Source organism: Channa argus, chromosome 3 (assembly GCF_033026475.1).
Source record: "Channa argus isolate prfri chromosome 3, Channa argus male v1.0, whole genome shotgun sequence".
Taxonomy (NCBI): Eukaryota; Metazoa; Chordata; class Actinopteri; order Anabantiformes; family Channidae; genus Channa; species Channa argus.
In genome coordinates this window covers 1,901,552-1,922,896 of record NC_090199.1, presented here as the reverse complement: position 1 = coordinate 1,922,896, position 21,345 = coordinate 1,901,552, and the positions used below count along the sequence as shown (strand labels likewise).

The 21,345-nt window shown below is 40.1% G+C and overlaps 2 protein-coding genes across 7 annotated transcripts in view; both read right to left on the bottom strand.

Annotated features, from left to right (window-relative positions):
* Window positions 1–1,818, bottom strand: part of ttbk1a (tau tubulin kinase 1a) — a 41,887-nt gene extending 40,069 nt beyond the window's left edge. For 2 of the 3 annotated variants that reach the window (XM_067499462.1, XM_067499461.1), the window contains exon 1: window positions 1,683–1,815. The gene's annotated coding sequence lies outside the window, so the exon portion shown is untranslated. Of the gene's footprint in view, window positions 1–1,682 lie in introns of all 3 variants that reach the window. The other variant, XM_067499464.1, reaches the window with a different exon arrangement.
* A 391-nt stretch (window positions 1,819–2,209) lies between these two features.
* Window positions 2,210–20,023, bottom strand: tpcn3 (two pore segment channel 3). 4 transcript variants are annotated; one of them, XM_067499495.1, is made up of 20 exons: window positions 19,607–20,023; window positions 18,081–18,163; window positions 17,308–17,422; window positions 16,462–16,590; window positions 14,701–14,817; window positions 14,238–14,356; window positions 13,737–13,838; window positions 12,844–12,970; window positions 12,128–12,335; window positions 9,812–9,956; window positions 9,396–9,581; window positions 7,708–7,737; window positions 6,138–6,202; window positions 5,843–5,930; window positions 5,630–5,699; window positions 4,925–5,180; window positions 4,367–4,457; window positions 3,946–4,059; window positions 3,017–3,132; window positions 2,210–2,778 (listed from the first exon to the last, which is right to left on the bottom strand). In XM_067499495.1, the coding sequence occupies exons 1-20, from the start codon at window positions 19,694–19,696 to the stop codon at window positions 2,645–2,647; spliced, it is 2,385 nt and encodes a 794-aa protein (XP_067355596.1). In that variant the 5' UTR covers window positions 19,697–20,023; the 3' UTR covers window positions 2,210–2,644. The 4 variants fall into 4 exon arrangements, with proteins under 4 accessions (XP_067355596.1, XP_067355598.1, XP_067355597.1 ...); XM_067499497.1 differs by having other exon boundaries at window positions 4,925–5,144; XM_067499496.1 differs by lacking the exon at window positions 7,708–7,737.
* Window positions 20,024–21,345: the final 1,322 nt, after the last annotated feature.

The window sequence follows — 21,345 nt, the reverse complement described above, 5'->3', positions numbered from 1 at the left end:
TCTGATTTTGTATTTTTTAACATCTCAAAATTGGCATTTCAGTGGGGATGTGCTGAACTTTGCCTCCACTGTAATTTATTCGAGAGGCTACGAATTGTTTAATCACTGATGTTAAATATTATCCCAAGCTTATTTTTATTATGTGTTTACTGAGATCATTTAAAAAAATGTTGATTTTTCTAAACCTGTCTTTAAACATATTTTACAGTCCTAACACTTTTGCCTGCATGCATTATTGTTGCAAAGATGATAATTACACATATTTACAAAATGCATAAAATCTGTGCTTTTGCATCTAATTATCAAACATTTTAGTAACTTCTGATATTTCTATGTAGCAGCGTCAAATAAAACGAACTGAAAGTCATTAAATGGCTGATGATGGGCCTTTTTTGTCTGGACAAAAAGATCCACAGAGATCCACTATAAGTTTATAAGATTCAGTTTTAACATAAGTAAAGCAGCTCACAATAATCAAACTGATCCTTAAATCGATAATGATGCAAACATTAAGAGAGCGTTCGACAAAAAATGAGGCTGCCCACCCGCTAACACTCTCTGCTACCAGCTGGTAAAAGGCCAAATCACACACAAATTCAACAAATTCACTTTTAAATTTAATCTACTTTCAGCAAATTACATAAAAGTTAATGTCAGTGAGTTGCATCCACTCACACTAACATCTCTAAGTCCAGGACCAAATTTTAGCTTGTTCCTTTGTAAAGTCCTTCAGACGCTGAGCATTTATCATACATTTGTGCAATTCTAAAGACAAATTAAATTAAATTGACTATTTGAGAAACTAACAGCCTTAACACAAAGCACGAAGCTTAACAAGCAGGTTTCTGTGGTGATTGAGAGCTCAGCTGAGTTTGCTCACTGTGGGGTGAAGGCTGTCGACAAGCAGCAGACACTACTCATCCTAAAGATGTAAAAGGTGCAATGATGCTAAAGTCAATGCTCCCACACACTCTCCAATCTCTGAAACCAAACCTTGATGTCTTCAAATGTCAGTTATATTATTAAGATCATGGTATTAAAATAATTTTATAAAAATAAATGTTTATGAGGCTATGAAAAAAACTTAATGCAGCAAATGTAATATTTACCATTTTTTTTAAATTTCAGGTGATGTGAAAATACTCCACCCCTGTAAACAAACCAACAGCACGTCTCACACTTATATTATTTCTTTTAGTTATCTTCCGTGTGACTGTGGACTTTTATTTTGAAAACACCGAGGGGACACTAGGAGTTGTCTTTGCCGTTTCCTGTGGACAGTGACTCTCCTTTATTTATTATTAGAGAGCAGCGGCTGAAGAAGGCGGGCGGCGCCTTTCAGTCCCACCCTCCGAGCAGCACCTGAACGCCTCATGAATCCATTCATTTAACTTTGGGCCTTTTCTAACGTTATTCTGCAGTTGTCATAACGTTGTCACCAGATTTCTCGTCATCATCCGCCTCAGCTCCAATAAACCCGAGCGTTCGGAGCAACGACAGGATTTTATTTTACATCAGAAGAGAAAAAAAATTCAGATTAGACTCAAATGATCTACATCCTAACTGTGGCCTCACACAGACACACACACGCGCGTCGCGTGTTCGATGCTCGCTTCGATCAGCTCGTTCGGTTTTTTTCTCTGTATCGCTGCAGTTTGTTTGTTGGTTTGTCGTTTTCTTACCTGGACGTTGTTTTCCGTCCGGACGCCAGAGACCCGAGCAGGACCCACTCCCTCTGCTCCATCTCTACAGCATCAGCACCACACACACACGCACGCATGCACGCACGCACGCACTTCCTCGGTGTCTCCATATTAGAGCTGCAGCTCCACACCGACCCCTGCTGACAAGGAGCGTGTTCAGGCACAGCAGACTACACCAGAACTTCGGTTTCGAGTAGTTCAAGTATCAGCAGTACGAGTACACAAATATTTCAAGCTTCTTGAAGAAGAAAGTACACAAGTACTCTTTGCTTACAAAGGCAAAAGATTCTCAATATTCTAATTTAAAAATATACGTAGGATAATGAAACAACTTTCCTCAACATGAGCAAAGTATTGTGTGCTTATTTTACTTTTACTTAATGTTTTTTATACTACAACATGAACATTATTTATTTTAATGTACGATTCCCTTTATTTTAAGTCTCTACGTTTGGAACAAAAAGCAGCACAAATGCAGTATTTTCACCAAAATTGAAACTGACACATTTGACATTTTCAAGGCAAAGTTTACTTTTTCCTGTTTTTTTTTCCAACAGAATTTTTTTTACATTTACTATATAAAAGTTTAAAAACATGTTTTAACGTATCTGACCACTGAGTTGTGGTAAACGTGTTCCTCTGGTTTTTGTGTTCAGAGCAAAGAAGGAAAATAAAGATGAACAAACCTGCCACAGTGTGAATATTCTTTATGTGAGAAATACTGATTTCCTACTCACAGCCACCAGACAGAAATATAAAAATATAGCAGAAAAAGATTCAGATCATTACCTGATTGTATTGATGCCACCGTATAAACATCAGATTTAAACATATCTGACACTCAGAGACGATGCAGAGTATAAAACTGGAAAGATGATACAATCTGGTCCCTTATATAGAGATATACATCTATATAAATATATAGATATATATACAAATGTCTATACAGAGCTGAAAGTTGGGTTTGCAAAGTTCCCGTTTGTCTGAGCGTCTGGATCATCGTTCTCTCCGAAGTCTTCAGGGTCGAGATCGCCCTCGAACATCCGCTGCAAAAAGGTGTCGACCGTCCGATATCCTGACAGAAAACACCCAGTGAATCAGCAACACACCAATATTTATCTGATCTATGTATGTGTTCCTCAGAAATTAGTCGTTTTAATTTGACCATATGAAGCTTCTGTTACTTTGTCCCTTTCAAAATAAACCTCCTTATTTTAAACCTTCCTTCACTTCTCATCCAAACATCATCTCATCTTTCCTCCAAATGCCATTAGCCTGCATCACTTTTGCCTTCAGCTCTGAGTGTTTCTTACTTTTTGAGCCGATTTTAAACATCAGAGCCGGTTTGTGTGCGGTTGGCGAAGCCCCGGTTCCAAGGTCGTTGTCAATGGTTTCCATGTTGTTCACCAAGTTATCATCCATCTTCTCCCTGGTTGACAAAACAAGGACCATTATTAAAACATGTCTCTGGCTTTTATTGAGTTTTACAAACTATAAATATCCCAAAACCACTAACCAATCAGATTGCAGTTCTCAGCTATGACAGTCACGCTGAAGCGCACACACACACACACACACACACACACCAAAATCAAGAGGAAGTCATTTTAAGCCGAATATAAAAGTACGATTTGTTTCATCCATTCCACCAGAGTCAGAAAGTGATTAGCAGCAAACAGGACGTCTGTATGAAACGACTGGCAATATTTTGTTTTTTAAACAAAGTCAAAGCAACTACAAAGTAAAACAAAACAACCATGAGAAAAGATGCAAAACAATGATGAAATGACAAATCCAAGAAAAACAAAGCCATCACAAAGTGACACAAAACAACCATTAAAAAAAGCTAAATAAACAAAAACTAATCAATAACTACAAAGTGTTGGTAATTTTGCACAAACAATAAAGTTTCCAAAAAGTGACAACGTATTATGCAAAACATGCACAAGGTGACATGACAACTAAATTACACAATATGATTTTTTTTTAATGATACAAACTGACAAGTTAAGCAAGAACAAACAAACAAACAAATATACAAATGTGTGAAGACGCAGTTTGAAGCAGGGACGATTTTAACTAGCAGATATGAGCCTGGATAGCCGGACTTTAAATATACTTTCGTTTTAGTTCATATCAAAGCAGTGATTTGGTCCTTTAAACCATCCATTTAACACTGCTGTCAATCGTTTACAGGCCTACATGTACGTACACGTGCATGTTCATCGTCATGGTAACCTACTGTGCCACAGCCAGCTCCAGTTCCTCAATTTTCTTCTCCAGAGAGGTCTGCAGGTCGCTTTTATCCACCGAGTACTCCACATAAAACGCCTCGAGGATGAACGACACGAAGATGCTGAAAGACAGCAGGTAGACAGGTGACAGGTTTGACATGATGGTGCACTTGGACTTGACCTTTGATTTATTTTCCTTTACAGTTACAAGGAAACTTGACTGGAAAAAGTTGTTAAAGAATTAAACAGTGGTGATGTTATTGGTGGCGGCTGATGCTAGGAGCAGTAAAGGAAGTATTTCCACAACCATATACATATAAAATTTCAGCCTGTTTGTATTTGGTGCTGTCAGCTAATGAGAGTTAAAAAATGTAAAATTAATTTTTGTGACAGATGATTGTGGAAGCCAGCTGGTACAGTCAGTCTTACTTGATGATGACGATAACGACCAAGATGTGGAAGAGGACGAAGAAGATCCTCGCTGACACGTGGGTGACAGTGGCGAAGCCGCTGCTGAGCAGTGGACCAGCGTTAAAGAATCACAGAAAATCAAACTTTGCAAAGATGTCTGGAAAATGTCTGGAATCTCTTAACTAGGGATTTCACAATGCTGCTACCAGTATCAGACACATCAGGCCTGATCCTGCCTTTGTGTACTTGTATTTGAACTTGTAAAACTTAACCGATACACGTGATACCATGTTAACCTCCACAGGAAGGCAGAGGTGGAAAATGTTTAGAGCTATTTTAAGATAATTGAAGAGGAAAAAGTAAAGATCTAGTAAAAGTAAAGATACAAAAGTAAAAATTGAGACTTCCCCACTTTTAATCATTTAAAATGACTATGCAACCTCAACTGCTTGGAGTTACATGACATTAATCCAAGTAAAGTCATGTAGTGACATTGCAGTGCTGTTGCAGATAAGGCACTATCAGCGATGTTTTTCCCTCCAAAGACCATCTTTGTACTGTTCAGCTAAAGGATATCGTGCCACTGGTTGACCACAGTGAGCTCCACCAGCAAGACGAAGGATGACACCACATTGTTAAAATTGTTCTTGCAGTAGTCGGATTCTGCGAAGGCTGTTTTTTGGAGAAGAGGGTTTCCACAGTAGGCCTTCGCTGGGTCAGCCGAGTCCTTATCATAAAAGTTCACCTTTCCTTTGAACAGCTCCATCCCCACCATGGCAAAGATGTAGTACACCACCTGAAGAAGAGAATTATCCAGATGGAGCCAGAGCCTCTAGCAGAAGATTTTAGCAAAATGTCTCTGCAGAGGTTAGTGGTCAGTCGGTTGATCTGGACTAAAAGATCTCAAAAACCACTCGATAACCATATCATAATTCATGTCCCCTCTGATAAAATTAAAATAACTGGGATCCACCAAACTTTTTATCTAGAACCATCAGTACAAAATTTAGATTTGTGCAATATACTGGATTTAGATTGCTGGTAAAGACTGATCTATGTAAATCAGGCAGTGAATATGCAGCGCTCACTAACAATAACTAAGGCTAATATTTTGGTAATAACATTAATATTTTGAGCAGGTAATGAGAATTTTGAGGCACATTTTAGCATTTTCTTAGCAAAAACAGTCCATCTGATGTTTCTGCAGTGGCAGGAAATACTTCCAGGCTCGTCTTAAAAAAACAAAACAAAAACCCAACACTTTTCTCGGCAGCAACTTACGACAATGAGCTGTCCAAACGTGAGGATGGCTGGTCCAATCCTGATCAGGGTGTTGATGATGGTGCGAAACCTAACAGGGGATATGTGCTAGTTGTCATCATTTGTGAAAAAAAACCCTTTAGATGGGCGTAATGTAGAAATATGGACCAAACAAAACAGATGAGCAAGTGATAACTGTATAAAAATAGTCAAAAGTGCAGCCAAGGATTGAACCTTCCGATACTGTCCACCACCCGGATCAGCCGGAGGACTCGCAGGATGAAGATGATGTCCAGGATCTCCCGGCTGGTGTAACCCCCCGCTACAACAGGAGAGGAATAATAACATTGAACACAACAAGATCTTGTTCCAGGAGGGAAATTAGTTTCTACTTTTGTGTTGTCCATAAATACAGTAACAAATTATTTAGTGATTATTGTAACAATTTACAAAATATATGAATTTGATGATGATATGAAACAGCTGAACTAAACTGAACTGTCTTTAATGGAAAGAAAACTGCCCTTACACGACTTCAGAGCCGAGTTGATGATTGTGGCAATGAGAGCGGACACAATGATGATGGTGTCAAACCTGGAAAGCAACGACAAATATTAGGAAAGTACACATTCAAATTGAACCCAATGCCCTTCTTCAACAGTGGCATCGCTGAAAGCAAAACCGGCATTATGTGCAAGTGAAGCTTGTCGTTTCTCCAGCATTTGGGTTCACGTGAAGGGGAAACGTACCATGGGCGTATCAACAAAGCTGGATACCAGATCTTCACAGGTCCACTCGGGTCTGAGGAACCAACACCTCTTGCTGTTCTATGAATTTATATTAGTTCTTAGAACATTTTCTTATTATACTACTGTTTCTTTTGACTCAAATGATCTGCTGTTGCCCCTGTTTGTGGGCTCTGTCTGATCCACTGTGCTTTGGTAAATCCAGTTCTGGGTTTGGGTGTTTTTGGCTGCCACACTGAGACAAACAAAAATCAGACCCAAAGATGCATCATTCTTTATAGTTTAAAATATGGATGTTTTCAATTCATAAAAGATTCCCAGACTTTATAAAAAGGGATGGAGTGTGCTATGAAGTTGTGGTTGAAAGGCGCTTACGCTTCCTGGACTCAGATCCCAGATGGCTACAATATGGAATCAAAGCCTGAAACCAGATTCAAGCAGTTGTCATTGATGTGACTGGGCACCACGTTTGAGTCTGGTATCCAGTTGTGATAAGACGTCCATGAGCACACGTTTCCTGCAAACATGACTGACCATAGTCACTCACCAGCACAACTTTAATAAATAAAAGCAAAACTGCCAAATAAACCCAAAACAAAAGTCAACAGCTGCAGCAAAAGAGTTTCAAGTGGCTCAAAGTTTAACGCAGTGTCTATATTATTAGAAACATCTGTACAAGCAAATGCAATCCAACGCAACCATTGTGTCGTAAAGTCAAAGGTCGTAGTAACATCGATGCTCCAACAGTTATTTAGCTGTGGTAGCACTGAGGTTACAGTGATGCGGTGGCACTGACAGCATTGTAAGTTTTTACTGTCATGCTCATATCATGTGCCCATTTTATTCCTTAAACTGCCAACAGAACTCAGACAAAGCTTTTTGTAAAAACAGATGTTGTGTCTGAGCTGCTGGATGGAATTGCATTAGATTGTACAGGTGGACCTAATAAACTGGCTACAAAAAGGCTGAAAGAATAAGCTAAAACTGCAAATGAGAAATCAAAACTATGATCTTTAGTGGGTGGAAACGTTCGTCACAGCCTCCAAAGTGCAGCAACAACAAGATTAGGATTTAGGTTTTGGATTTGGCCACATGCACAGAAAACCACCCAAAATACAAATGTAACTTATAGTTTTGATTTCTCACTTAAAGACTTTTAACAGTAGAATACACATCAAATTCAAGTCTGAACAATCTTTACCAAACTTTAATTGAAACATTTTTTTTCCTCCTTAATGATACAATGCAACCGCTGCCTCAAGCATCAGTGAGCTGGTCCAAGCGCTTACCAGGCGTACGACCGAAGGTCAAAGCGGCAGATAATCTACAAGGACTGAAACATATGTCACATACCTCGTACTTATAATCTGGGATGTGGATAAGCTGTGTGAAATGGATATGACAGCTCGTTGATTTGGGATTTGTCATTACAATGTATTACGAGCTTCTCATATTGTAGGACATAAATTCACAACCAACAAGCAAATGATAAAACATATTTTGCATCACATTATACACATTTTCATCAGCACCAAACCTTTCACATTAACCTGGACATTACCCAAAAAGTTCCAGACAACCTCAGTATTTTATGTGTTTGTGACGTGTTGTAATAGTTTATATCCAATGGGCATCGAGCTGAGAGCCACAGATGATGTAGGGAAGCCAGACAGACTAAAGGCGGAATTATATTTTTTTAATTTTTTATCACGTTTAACAAACCTCAATTGATGAAAATAAAGAATAATTTGATCCGTTTCATTGACCAAATGGTAAATTGTGAAACTCTATCAGTTTTCCTTAACCAAATAGTTTGTGTCCCAAGTGAAGTATAGTACGCTATAAACCCAACCTTTCATATTTTCCTTTTTTATTAATTTTCTTTTTGGAATCAAAACGAGACGCGTGAGACCCTGTTATGTTCCAATAAAAGTACGGCCTTTTATCAAAACACAGGGAAATTAAGATGAATTCTCTAAAGACAACATATATAAATACAATACAACATCAGTGTGAACATCTACACAGATATGAAGTGTTGCATTTCTTCTACTTTTTCTCTTTTACTTCTATCCAGTTCTATTCCCGTTATTATCCTGACTCCCGACATTGTCCAATCAGCTCGCTCGATGCACATCTCTGCACTATTTGTGAGATGTGCAAACCGGGGCCTCTGTGAGCCTCTGTGAACTGCGGTTACTGTGTAGGTCTGCAGCGACTCTTACGTGTATCAAAGCTCAGGAAACTTATTTTCTACTCAGAATAAATCAGCACTTGTGCACCTTAGCGTTTATTGATCCTTGTTGGGGAACTTTGTCACCATGAAGAAGAAAATATGTTCAAAATAGATTTAAAAGAAATGCAGATGTCACAATGTTTGTTTTTAATTTTATCTCTTGACCAGGTTTAGCAGCATTGTTCAGCGTGTAAGTCCTCTGTTCTCTATATTGTGCTTCAGCAGATCACAAAATGCAGTTATCAGTGACATATCTCTGCGTTTCTGTCATGACAACTGAATTATTGAAGGGGAAAAAAAAAAAACTACATCTACTGTTGAAGCTGAAGCACATATATCGTCAGAGTGGTTATTATTAGTCTTAGGAAATGCTGCTGTGTGATCTTGACTGTGTTCAAACCAGCGGGTGTAATAACTTTGTTTGATGTCCAGATATCAATCTGATGTAGCCCTGAACACCAAAGATAACATGCTGCATCTCATCAGTACCCACCCAAATAAAAATATCACGCATGAATCTGGTCGATTTAACAGTTTATGGCCAAATAAAAATCTCTGCAGATTTGGAGCCCTAATAAAAATCACGTTTTTCCAAACCTGAGACCTCTCAGAAACCTTGAAGCAGAAGTTCTCTACTATTCTTCAATTTGTCCACGTAAACATTAGTTGAAATTAACCTTGAGCTGCCTGTGGATGAGTAACACTGGTACCCAGAGCCCTGTAGTTACTACAAACTCTCAGCTAGTCACCACAAGAGTAAATGTGACATGAGGGGGAGATGGTGTAGACTTCAGCTCATCCTCACCAGTTCCAGAAGCTGTTTTTGGAGAAGAAACTCCTGGGTTCGAAGACATAGAGCTTCAGCAAGATCTCCAGGAGGTAGAGACTCAAAAATACCCATTCAGAGTTAGCGATCAACGGATTCTCTTCGTCCAAGCCGATGAACACGGCATTCACCAGAATGAGCAGGTCGTAGGCTATTACAAAGGCCCTGAAAGAAGAAAAAGAGTTTTGGTGTAATGCTCATTAGGTAGTGGTGCTTCTGCAGGTCACATCATGAGGTTTAGTGCTTTGCCCAAGGACAATTTGACACATGCCATTAGCAGACAAGCCTCTTACCCACCTGAGCCACAGCCAACCCACACCCCACTTTTCAGTTTTCAATAAACCCCATGCTGCCCAAGAAAAACCCAGACAGATAAACATCCTGGTGATTCTCACCGGTGCTGGACCATGCGGCAGATGAGGCGGCTGGGGGCCGACAGGTAAAGCCTGGGACAACAACTCTGAAGTGGATGTGGCCTCGACTTGAGTGTGATCACCTCGATGTTCAGGAGGTCGGCCAGCTGGACGAACGCCAACTTACCTGTCGACCAACCATCCAAATATGAAATAATAAGCATAAAATATCATTTTTAAATCAATAAAGTATAAAGTGATATTTTAAAGTAATGTGTATGGGTTTGTGAGATATCAGCTCTTCAAAAAAGTTAAAAAAACAAAACAAAACTTGTTTTATCTTGCTAAAATCGGCTAAATCCAAACTAATATTTATTCCTGTTCCACATATGAACTCAGACAGTGTTAGGAGAGTTTAGCCTCAGACATCAGTGGTGTTTCACTTGACGTAAGGTTGCAGTCAGCACACGTAAAAACACAAACACACCCATTTGCTGCATTTCCTTTTATTGTATTCTCTCACTGGTTTAGCTACCAGCGGCTGCTTTGTGCCTGTCAGTATGCGGCGGACGGGTGAACATCTCCTGCTCGGACTGTAGCTGGAAGGGGCCTATGGCAGGACGTGCTACTCATTGAGAAGAGCGAGAACAATACGTGATTTCATGTTACTTTTTTGGAAAAAGGGTCGTTGGAAGGGTCTGAATACTCGCTAAATATAGTGACAAAGTTGATACCGGACGTGTTGAGACCCCCTCTTTAGCTGAGTTCCCATGAATCCTGCACTAACCAACAACATCATTAACACATCACAACATGTATCACAATTTTTTTTTATGTGTTTTGAGATCAGTCATGTAAAGAAACGTGTGAATTCATAAGAACGTGTGAACAAAAGTTGTTGCACAGGGTGGAAACAGGCAGGGTAAGTAGACTGGAGACCACTGGGCAGCAAAACCCAATTACAGCTCCGTGACCTCTCAGATCTGGACATCAGAAACCTGTGTCCAGAACCACAGTCAGACACTCGGGCTGCCAGCTGCATTGTTTGACTTTTTCTCCGCTTTGACCTGAACTCAGTGACAAAGCAGAGTTTGACTTCCTCTCGGAGGACGATGAGTCTGAAGATAGTGACTCAGCAGGACTCTGTGGGCAGCAGTTTGTGGGTCTAAGAGCTGCGCTGTCACTGTAGACAGAGACAGTGCAAAACCGCACATAAACGAAGCTTCATGGATGAGCCATCATTAACAACACATCTGTGGTCACTCGCTGCTGCAGAGTGTAATGATCTGACCTGATGATCAGATCTAAAAAAAAGAGAAGAATGTGTCCAATCATGGTGACAATCTGTTCTGGTCATAATGTCCTGTCATGTCCAATAAGCTGCAGGGAACATGCAGCAAGTTGAAAGCCTGGTTATTCATTCGAAGCAGGTTATGTACGTTATCTGAGTGTCTACATTGATGGTAGTATCCTGGTTACTCCAGCTACATGTTCACATGCGGCATAGCAGTAATCAGATTACTTGACTTAAACGCATGGCTCACACATTTGAGCCTGATGCTGATAGTATCAGTATCAAACATCCTGCCTTCATGTGCTTCTACTCATACTTGTGAAACTTCCGATACTGCCCCTGATACCACGTTACCATATGCAGGTGGAAAAATACCTGTGGTTTGGAGCCGTTTTAGGATAATAGATGCGGACAGAACTAAAGCGGAAAACAAACTGCTGTGCTAAAAAGTCTTAAGATCTAGTTATCAACTAGAAGAAAAACTGTTCAGTACTTGCATCGACTATCGGCGAGTACTCAAATGTACTTTTACTCAGTGGGGGGCCTGGTGGCTCATCGGTAGAGCATAGGGTTGGGATGCAGAAGGCCACATGTTCCGCTGAGCCCGGAAGGGACAAGCTGAAAGCCGTGGATTTGATTTGTAAAAAGCAATTTTCCCATAGAAACCTATTCCAGAGCTGTAAAAGATGGTGAACACATTTTTCCCAGCATCAAAATGAGCATTATTATTATTATTATTATTATTATTATTATTATCCTGATTAGAATTTGATTCACTTGAACAAGTCTTTTCCAAAGTCTAGAAGAGCCGTGGGATTATTTTGTGTTAGATATTAGAGTAGTGTGTAACACATGTGGGCATAAAACGCTAAAGCTCATCAAACATCTCTGTCATTTTTTTGGAATGTGGGACTTTTTTCACCAGAATGTCTTGTTTTGAAAATTAACAAATCAGCTACTGAAGAAACATGATTGTAAGTCACTACTGTCAACGTGTGTGTGTGTGTGTGTGTTAGTGTGTGTGTGTTAGTGTGTGTGTGTGTGTTAGTGTGTGTGTGTCCCACCGATGAAGCCCTGGTTCTTGTCATCACACACGCTCCACAGCAGCTCTCTGTGGGCGTTGCTGATGTTGGGCTGGACCAGTCGGACCACCTGATTCCAGTTGGCCTGGGACACCACCAGCTCGCCCCCCTCCCCCCTTCGCTCCTGTAAAACGGCAAACGCTCGCACCATCTTGTGCCTTTTGGCCCTCACCAGCTGCCGTACCTCCTCCTGTCGGACAAAGAGGACGACGACACGTTAAAGTCCTAATTACAGAAAGGAAGTAGCCCAGATAAATAACTTACACATATTTATCAGTTCATTATGGCTCTGAAAGAATCAATCATCAAACATCAGAAGAGTTGAACCACAGAGAAAATCACTACACTGACTAAGTTATGATGGACTAAGTCTCTAGATCCAGGGACACCTGAAGACATTTACTGCATGTCATTCTTTTTCTTCCACAGACACATATTACTGTCCCCGGAAAAATCACAAATCTTCAATGTTTAATTTAGTTTTAAGAAGTTTGTTTAATTAATATGAACATATGGAACGTGGGACAGTTGCATTTGAAAAGTGCTAAGAGCTGAATATAAGTCATAGAAGCTGCAAACAAATCAGGAATCGAATTTAAATTGAGCCTTTTGGGGTTTAATGAGCATGAAAAGCTTTTTGTGGGGGTCTGTGAATTTAGTGCAAACTGGTGAATGACTCCTTCTCATTCGCTTCGTACCTTCAGGTGCTTTTTGTAATTGTTGAAGACGACGGCCAAGAAGGCAGTCATGAAGATGTAGGTGTTGATGAAGATGTACAAGATGAAGAAGACCACAAAGATGTCATTGTAGTTGTAGGCCGGCATCCTGTCAAGAGGAGCAGAAAATAAAATCTGTCTTTTTCTTTTCTTCCTCCGTCCTCGCTCCCTAGCAACAACAACGGTCATGTGGTTTGTGACTACATTTTTTCTTCTTTATTATAAATGTTTTTAGAATAAAAGCAAAAAACATTGACTTTACAGCATAAAGAATAACTAACAAATAATAAAGAAATGTACTTTAAAAACAGTATCTGCAATCACACTGTGTAAAAAGTAGGGCTGCTTCACTTGGTGGCACTTTAGGGTTTTTGTTCGGTTCTTCATCGTTCTGTTACCAGTAAAAGCACCTTCAGATGATTTCTGTTGTGATACAACAGTGTGTACACACACACACTTAAACTTTTTGAAGCTATTTCGTAACAGTCAACAACGTCATTTTTAATGCAGTTTTGTCAAGAGAAGAACTGTTTCGTTTGACTCAGTAGCACTGATTCGTGCTGCTGTGGGTCTGCATTTTCAGCACGTGGGTGGTGTGAGTTGTTCCTCTCACTGTTCCAACAGGTGGTCACAACATGCTGCCACACGCCAACAACAAGATCAGAGAAGAAGACTGCGAGCAGTGCAGCAGGGATGAACACACAATGAAGAAAAAGATTTCTGGTGAGTGACACTGACTCTAAACTTTGGTTTGTTCCCAAGGTGCAGCTCCAAGCCTGGTCCTGGTAGTGGTCTGCTCTGACCTCAGCCCAGCTCAACACTAACACACTGATCTGAGAACACGCAGTGAAGACATTGTAATAGAAAAGTCTTACATGATGTCAGGACTGTTGGCGGTGGTGACGAGGACGTACAGATCAAACACCACCTCCAGGTAGTTGCTGAAGTACGGAGATCCATCAATTGTCTTCAGACCTCTAAGAAACACAATCTTAATGTTAGCACACACACATGTTGTTTTTATAAAACCTGAAAAACCCTGAACCAGAACCTCTTATTTTAAGGTCATGGAGTTTACTTAAAAGATGCAAAATGAGATACAAAACAACTGCAAAGAGACAACAAACCCACCAAAAAGCTAAATGGAACCAACTGGTTTGTAGTCATTTTGCATCTCTTTCAGTCTGTGGAGTCCTGCAGGCTAAACTACACTCACAACACCGATGATGCTTCATCAGGCAGAAGTGAAACTGAATCTTCCATCACAACAATTTTATTTTAATTTAATATAATATAATTTTGGACCCACAACACACCTCTAACCAAAATATATAATACTAATAACATATTAATACATGTCCATTGTGTGAACTCACCGTTTGCCCAGCAGCTTCAGAGCCATGAGGGAGAACATGAGGACGCTGAACATGAAGAGCAGGAAGACGTAGAAGATCTCGGGCAGAGCGTTCCGGATGCTTCGGAAAGCTCTGCGGAGCTGAACACAAACAAACGCACACAAGCCGGTGCTGCATGAGTTATCTGCAGCTGCTCGTCCTCCCAGAGGAAACAGGCGCTCCCTCCTCATCCACACAAACACAAAGTAATGATGCGTTCAGGCGCCATCAGCTCATAAAATCAAACGTTTCCATGTTTAGCAACAGGAAGTTTGCAGAGATGATCCAGAGATTACAGAGCGGTGTGATCGACACACTGCACCGATGCAGTCAGTGAGAAAATGTTAAGTGTAAAATCACAAAAAGTTATTTAACACAACAACGTTAATGAAGCCTAAGGGCTGCCTGACTGGGCTGCAGGTGAGACAGGTGGGGAGGACATTACCTGCCGTCCCTCCGTGATGTTGACCAATAGGAGCGGTCGCAGGACTCGCGACCAGCGGACGGCATAACAGTTTGTAGCCACCAGAGCTCCATAGATGATCATATCTATCAGAGTGAGCTGGAAGAAACGAAGTCATATGGGACAATTAAAACGAACTACACAGCTTCTAATGTCCTTTTAGAGTCACCTCATTATTCACTGGACGTTCTGGAAAAAACACAAAGACACTAACTGCAGCCATAATGTAGAACATCACACAGTGCATGATGGGAGGGACCACATCAGTCATGTAGAAATGCTAATCACTGTTCAGCTCCACTTTTTTTTCAAAATAAGAGCCCACTACTTACCCAGGACTAACAATAAACTGTGTTCACTTTAACCTGAGTTAAAGCCGGTGCTGCAACTGCACTTTCATTATCGACTCAGAAAGGTATCTTTTTTTTTTAAGGCCTGTTTTTCAATTGCGTTTGTTATTCTGAGATCTTCTTATTGCCAGTGTGCAATAAACATTAAGAGACACCAAATTTCTGTCAATTGGTCAACGGACTAATTGTTGTGGCTCTAGTTACATCACGTTTGAAGAACAGAATCCAACTATGTGCTCGGACATAAATCTGTGTACAAAATTATATCACATCCTAATAAAAAAATATTATATATATATATATATATATATATATATATATATATATATATATATATATATATATATATATATATATATATATATATATATATATATATATAATATAATATATAATATTTATATATATATATATATATATATATATATATATATATATATATATATATATATATATATATATATATATTTATATTTATATATATTTATATATATATATATATATATAATAGAATATAATAGAATATAATAAAGAGCCAGCAGTCCTGACAGTAACTGAGAAAAATGTTGAATCGTGATGTCGATCAGTGAAGGAACAGATCGGTTCAAACTAGAGGAAACTACACAGAAGTATTTCATGGCATTTCATTATCCTGTGTGACTGGCAGCTTCAGAGTCACTGAGTCACCAGGAAGCTTCTCTGCTTTAAAATTGCTGATGAGGCAAATTCTCTGGTTAAAGGTTGTTTCACAACAACAGGCAGAAAGTCTCCTCAGCACATTGTGACTCTGCAGGTCACAGACAGGAACTCGGCTCAGCTCACAGCAAACACCAGCAAAACCTCGGAAACCAAACTGGATGGCCACCAACCGTCGGCAGGACTGGGGACAAGGAGGTGGAAGCGGGACTTCACGGAATGATATAAGGAGTTTGGTTCATAAAATCAGTGCTGACCTGATGCAATAACCACATGCTGAGACTCTTATGTAGCCTCTTAGCTTCCTGTCGGCACCGGGAAGTGCATGTGTGTCATGAACTTCTAAATTTTAGCAAACGTCTGACCGCTAATCTGATGTAGAGCTGTTGCAGCTGGAAGCAGCATCTGTAATTAGCTGCTGATGCCAGTCAAGCTGCTGTGTTTTACACGTTTCATTTTTCAACACAAAACCTTCTAAGGCAGCTTCTGAAATGTTCTAATATTAATGAGATATGTTGTAAATACAAGATAATATTACAGTTTTTGCTTTGGTGAATATACAATGCGCGGCTGCTGAGACCAATTCATCAAAACAACCAAAAACAGCAAAACAAAGCTCGGGGTCCCCTCGAGGGGACCAGGCAGACTGGACGCTAGGACGTTTTTTGTAAAGTCTTTGTAAATCCGCTGCTCTTACCAAGAGGATGACGATGATGCAGATGTTCTTGGGGTCTTTCCAGAACTTGTCTCGAGGGATCACTTTGGCATAGTGGAACAGTCGAACGGTGAAGACGAGCAGACAGAGCAGCTCCGCCAACATGGTGATCTGGAAAACAGCACAACTGAGGGACTGAGGACACCACATATACCGTACATACCAGTGATGTTAATGCAGCCATGTCCATAAGTATTTGGACAGTGCCTCCATTTAAGGGTCTGATCAAAAACATTGGATGAACTTTCATATTCCAACAGATTGAACACACGGACCCACGGGGTTCTAGCTCTGGAAGCTTCCTAAATATCTCCGGCTTTCCTGTTTTTAACACTTATCAGCTGTTTACATGATGGTAAACCCTCCGCATTTACTCTGATGAAGTCACAGATACACAGACCTCCTGGAGGCTTTTCTTGTTGTGGTCGACTGTTTTAAAAGGCCTTTTTTCCCCCCTTTCTGTCACTTATCACTGAGGTTTTCTGTGATCATCCTTGGCTTCGTTTCTAAAAATGAGCCAAACAGCTCAAAAACTAAGGATCGTTCTGTCTCTTTAAGGAGCCTGTGTTGCTATTTTGCCTAATGAAATGAAAAGTTAATTCTCTTTTAATGTTTTTAACATTTTGATACCAATTCTAAATGGATCACACACACACACTTAACCTGCTTTTAGCCTTTTAACAGAAAACCCACATTGGATAACTCCTCCTGCTGACTAAGCCTTTTCTAGCTGCAGAAGTAAAGTGTGTGTATGCATGTGTTGCACATGCAGAAGAGGAAGTGTGAAACCAGCGCTGCTGTTTGTCCCACATCACTGTGGACACTTACCCAAAAAGGCAGAGGGACTACAGCCGGCTCCTCGAAGAGGGCCAGCGCCAGGTCCACCAGGATGAAGAAGTAGAGGAAAACCCGTGGGAGCCAGTGGTTGTAGAGCAGATACAGTCTACACACACACACACACACACACACACACACACACACACACACACACACACACACACACACACACACACACACACTGAGCTGACGCAGCGTTATCTGAAATTATGAAGCTGCTGTTGCTCTAAATCTACACAAGAGTGGATCCTTCATAGTTTTTGGACAGTAACGGAGCTTTTGGGCGGAGACAAATAAGACACATGAGGCCTGGATTCACATGTTGTTGGTTTTGCTCAGTGTGTGCTATTTGTTCATGCATGTAAAAACACAATTAGAGAAAAATAAAAAGCCAAATTATCCAAACAAAGGATAATTTAACTAGTGCCAATAGATGAAGGTTTTCAAAAAGGTTTCCTGCAGCTCCAAGACATTTTCTCTGAATTGTCCAAAAATGTTCCTTGACAGTCGTCAGTGAAGGGACCTCCATTCAGGGTCTAAGCTGGCCCGTCAGAACAAAGTGGACTCATGGAGGCGGTGATGGGAGGTAGACAGACACTAAAATGAACTGTTTCCTACAGAGCTTAAGGAGAAATACTGCAAACGTAACTTGGCCTCTTTAACCTGTACAGATTCACTCAGCAGAGCGTGAAACGTCCACAGCTGAAAAATGTGAGTCTTAATGCAAAACTAAAGCCAGAATTATAAAATCTAACCGCTCTCACCTCACAGCCTGAGGCGACGTGTCAAAGAAGATGTTTCTGTTGTACTGAGCGTCCGACACGTAGAGGGCAGCGAGGTCGAAATCCTGAAACACAGACACGTGTAAGTCCAGAAACGAGAGTCACAGAATGTAGCAGCCAGAGTCTGAACAAAGTCAAAGATCACGTACAGCAGCTTCAGATGTCGGCTGTTCGGTCATTGCATCGTTTGTGGTGTTTACATTTAGAAAACTGACATAATTTTTGCAAAGTTCTTCAAAATCAGAATGAAAACCTCAATGATCCCATTTACTGAAGCATTTTGCTCCTTAAGTCAGATCTTTGTTCAAACCCCCGAAGCATCAGTCACAGCTTTGACTGAGCCTCTACCAGCTTTGCAAGCACGGACTTGAGAAAAAAGCAATTTTAAAAAAATAAAATCCTTTGTGCAACGAGTGAAAGGCTCCACTATAAACTGTTGTCCCTTTTCCATCACACAGCAGGTGAATGGTGAAGGAAGCTGTGTGCAGTTAAACACTGCACATTCTAATCAGGCTGCAGCTTTTTCTGTCTAATCCCGTCTCTGCCGTTGGGTTTGAGCCGTTTGGAAATAAGACGATCACAACTTGCTGCATTTCACTGTTTTACTCAACGTAAGTGAATCAGGTGAATGTTCAACATGCACTTTTATTTTATTTGCCTTTAGGTGACACAGAGTGAGAATTAAACTCTGCCCCATCAGACCAGGTTATAACCAATAACTAATGATTCTTAACTTCATGGGTTAATGGCTGATTTAACTGGTTGACTGATTATCAGTTTGTAAAAAGTGTAGTTTGCTCTGACGTATTCTGGAGACAAACCATCTAAGACACTGAATGATCTGACTTTTTCAATTGAAAAATTAAAAAGTTTATATGAAATAGAAGTTACTTTTTTCATTAATTAGATCACTATGTAGAGATTTGTTTTTACGTGGGCCTCAACATTTTTTACACGGAGTTAAAAACTTATTAACCTTTATTAGTTTTTTTTTTTTTTGTTCAGTTAAAGCAAGTAATAAATAAAGTGCTGCTCGACATACATGAAGTGACAGGCTACTCGTAGAGAAGTACTTTTTAAGGAAGTACTAGTGTAATGGGTTTGTGTAATTCTACCACATTGGAAATACTCAAATACCTAAAACTTCATTTAAGTACAGTCAATTTGCAGCACCACATGTATGAAGCGTAAAACTGCGCTTTGCTGAGACGTTTTACTTCACAAATACTTGTCGTCGCTCATGTTGTGGATAAGAAAAAGAAATACTTCTTAATAAAACACTGAAGTTTTCATCTCGGACGGTGGGAACTGGTAAAGATCCCAGTTACTTTGCAGAACGTGTCAGGCTCATCAAAAACAAATCTGCGTCTTTAGTTCGTAAATATCTGACGACACGAGTTTTCCTCCATCACTGTTTAACCTCTTTATGAGCCAAACGGGACCAGAGTCCAGCTCTTTTTACCGCTGTCATGTGCACAAGCATCAGCTGTGCGCGCACACGCACTCACCTCCTTGGTTTTTGCGGCATTCCCGTCGTTAGGAATTCCCTTTCCTGCACCCTCATCAGGAAGGCTTTCCCTCTTCTGCGGCTCCGACATCTCTCAAACCTGGCGAAAAACTCGCCCCCCCCCCGCACACTTTCCCTAAAACGTCCCAAAACTTCTGCCCGTCGTTCGAAAACTTTCAGTGACAAGCTGCGAGCTGAGCGGAGCTCGGGAGAAAGCGTCCGAAAACCTTTGAATTGTGGCTTTTGGCTGAAAACGTCACCATGGAGCGTCCATCTCTGCGGAGCCACATCACACGCGTTCCTCCCCTCTGGACTTTACCTTGGACGCCTTGACCTTCATGGCCGAGTCAGTGTGAACCCGAACTGGACCGAGCTCCTGTTTGTCCTGCTCTAATAAACCAGGGCTCACGCTGCATTCAGGGACCGACGGAGATGTTGGGGGAACGTGTCAGTGACGTGGGGAGTGGCCGAATGTCACCGTTTAAAAGAAAAGAGTCAAACGTGACATTGTTTAAACACGTTTGGACAGTTTTTTTCTGATTTTACTACCGCTCATATTTACAAGCTGGAGATTAGTTATAATTATGTTTTCAATTTTCTTACGTTTGAAAAGGGTCTTGGATGCTAAAATGTGAACTTGACACGTGTTACTGAAACAAAACAAACAAACAAACAAACAAACAAACATTTATATGATTATAAATGACCAGAGACTGGAAATTATATTTATTTTATTATTAATTTGCTGATTATTTTCTCAAAAAAATAATCTGTCTATTAATTGATTTTGGTTTTAGTGTAATTCTTCTCTCTGTATTTTATTTTTACTTTTTTCAAGTTTTTTATTTGGACTAGACTAGACGAAGCCCGTTTTCCGGACTGTAACCAGAGACCGTGAAGGCAGCTCATTGAACGCGTCATGTGACTCAGCAACAGGAAAACGGGGGAAAAAACTTTTTTTAACCAGGTTCTCTGTCTGTCTGTGATGTGCAGGAGAACCCAAAATAGTTTTTATTCATAAAATGTTCACGCTGTTGTAAAACTCAGTGATTTCTGTCTAAGCAACAGTTTGATTGAATCCATTTAGGACATTAAAGCATTAAAAAAAATGATACTTTTGCATTGAAAAGGACTCAAATTACTTATCAAACATTTATGTGGACAAATTGTGTTTGTCCTGATAAAGAACATACAGATTTTGTCATGAATCTTCAATATTATGTCATATTTGTTTTCACTTTTCAATAGTTTAAAAACTTTTTGAGATCGTAATTGTTTCCAGTTTATTAGATTTAAAAGAGTTCAGCATAAATCTTTCATGATGGTGCTACTGTTCAGAAATGTTTGCGTGTAGTGCATTGTAGGTTAAACAGCTTCTTTTCAAATGTCTTTTTTTTTTTTTAAATGCCACGTTTCTTTTGTATCCGAACACGTCCGGTGTCGTTTAGTGTTAAACAACCTGACTTTAACCAGTACATTTCACAATAGTGACACTTTAATCTAAAGCTGCCTGAAGATTTTCCCGTTTCTCCCCATTTTGAATTTTCCTGAACCTTTGAGTATTTCTGTAGGTCTGTGCTGCCTCCTGCTGGCCTCAATCCTGTGCAGCTGCTCCCATGTTTGGCAGATGTTTTAAACACAGAAGCACATCACACAACAAGCCCAAATGTTTAAAAGGGCCTTTAAAAATAAAAGTGTAAGATTCACAAAATTATTTTGTGAACACATAAAGTGGAAAAA

Coding starts and splice junctions, on each gene's coding strand:
- tpcn3 (XM_067499495.1), bottom strand. CDS start 19,696: ATGTCGGAGCCGCAGAAGAGGGAAAGCCTTCCTGATGAGGGTGCAGGA. Junction 7,738..9,395: donor AAAAACAGCTTCTGGAACTG/GTGAGGATGAGC, acceptor CATTTCACACAG/CTTATCCACATCCCAGATTA. Junction 5,931..6,137: donor CAACTCGGCTCTGAAGTCGT/GTAAGGGCAGTT, acceptor CTCCTGTTGTAG/CGGGGGGTTACACCAGCCGG.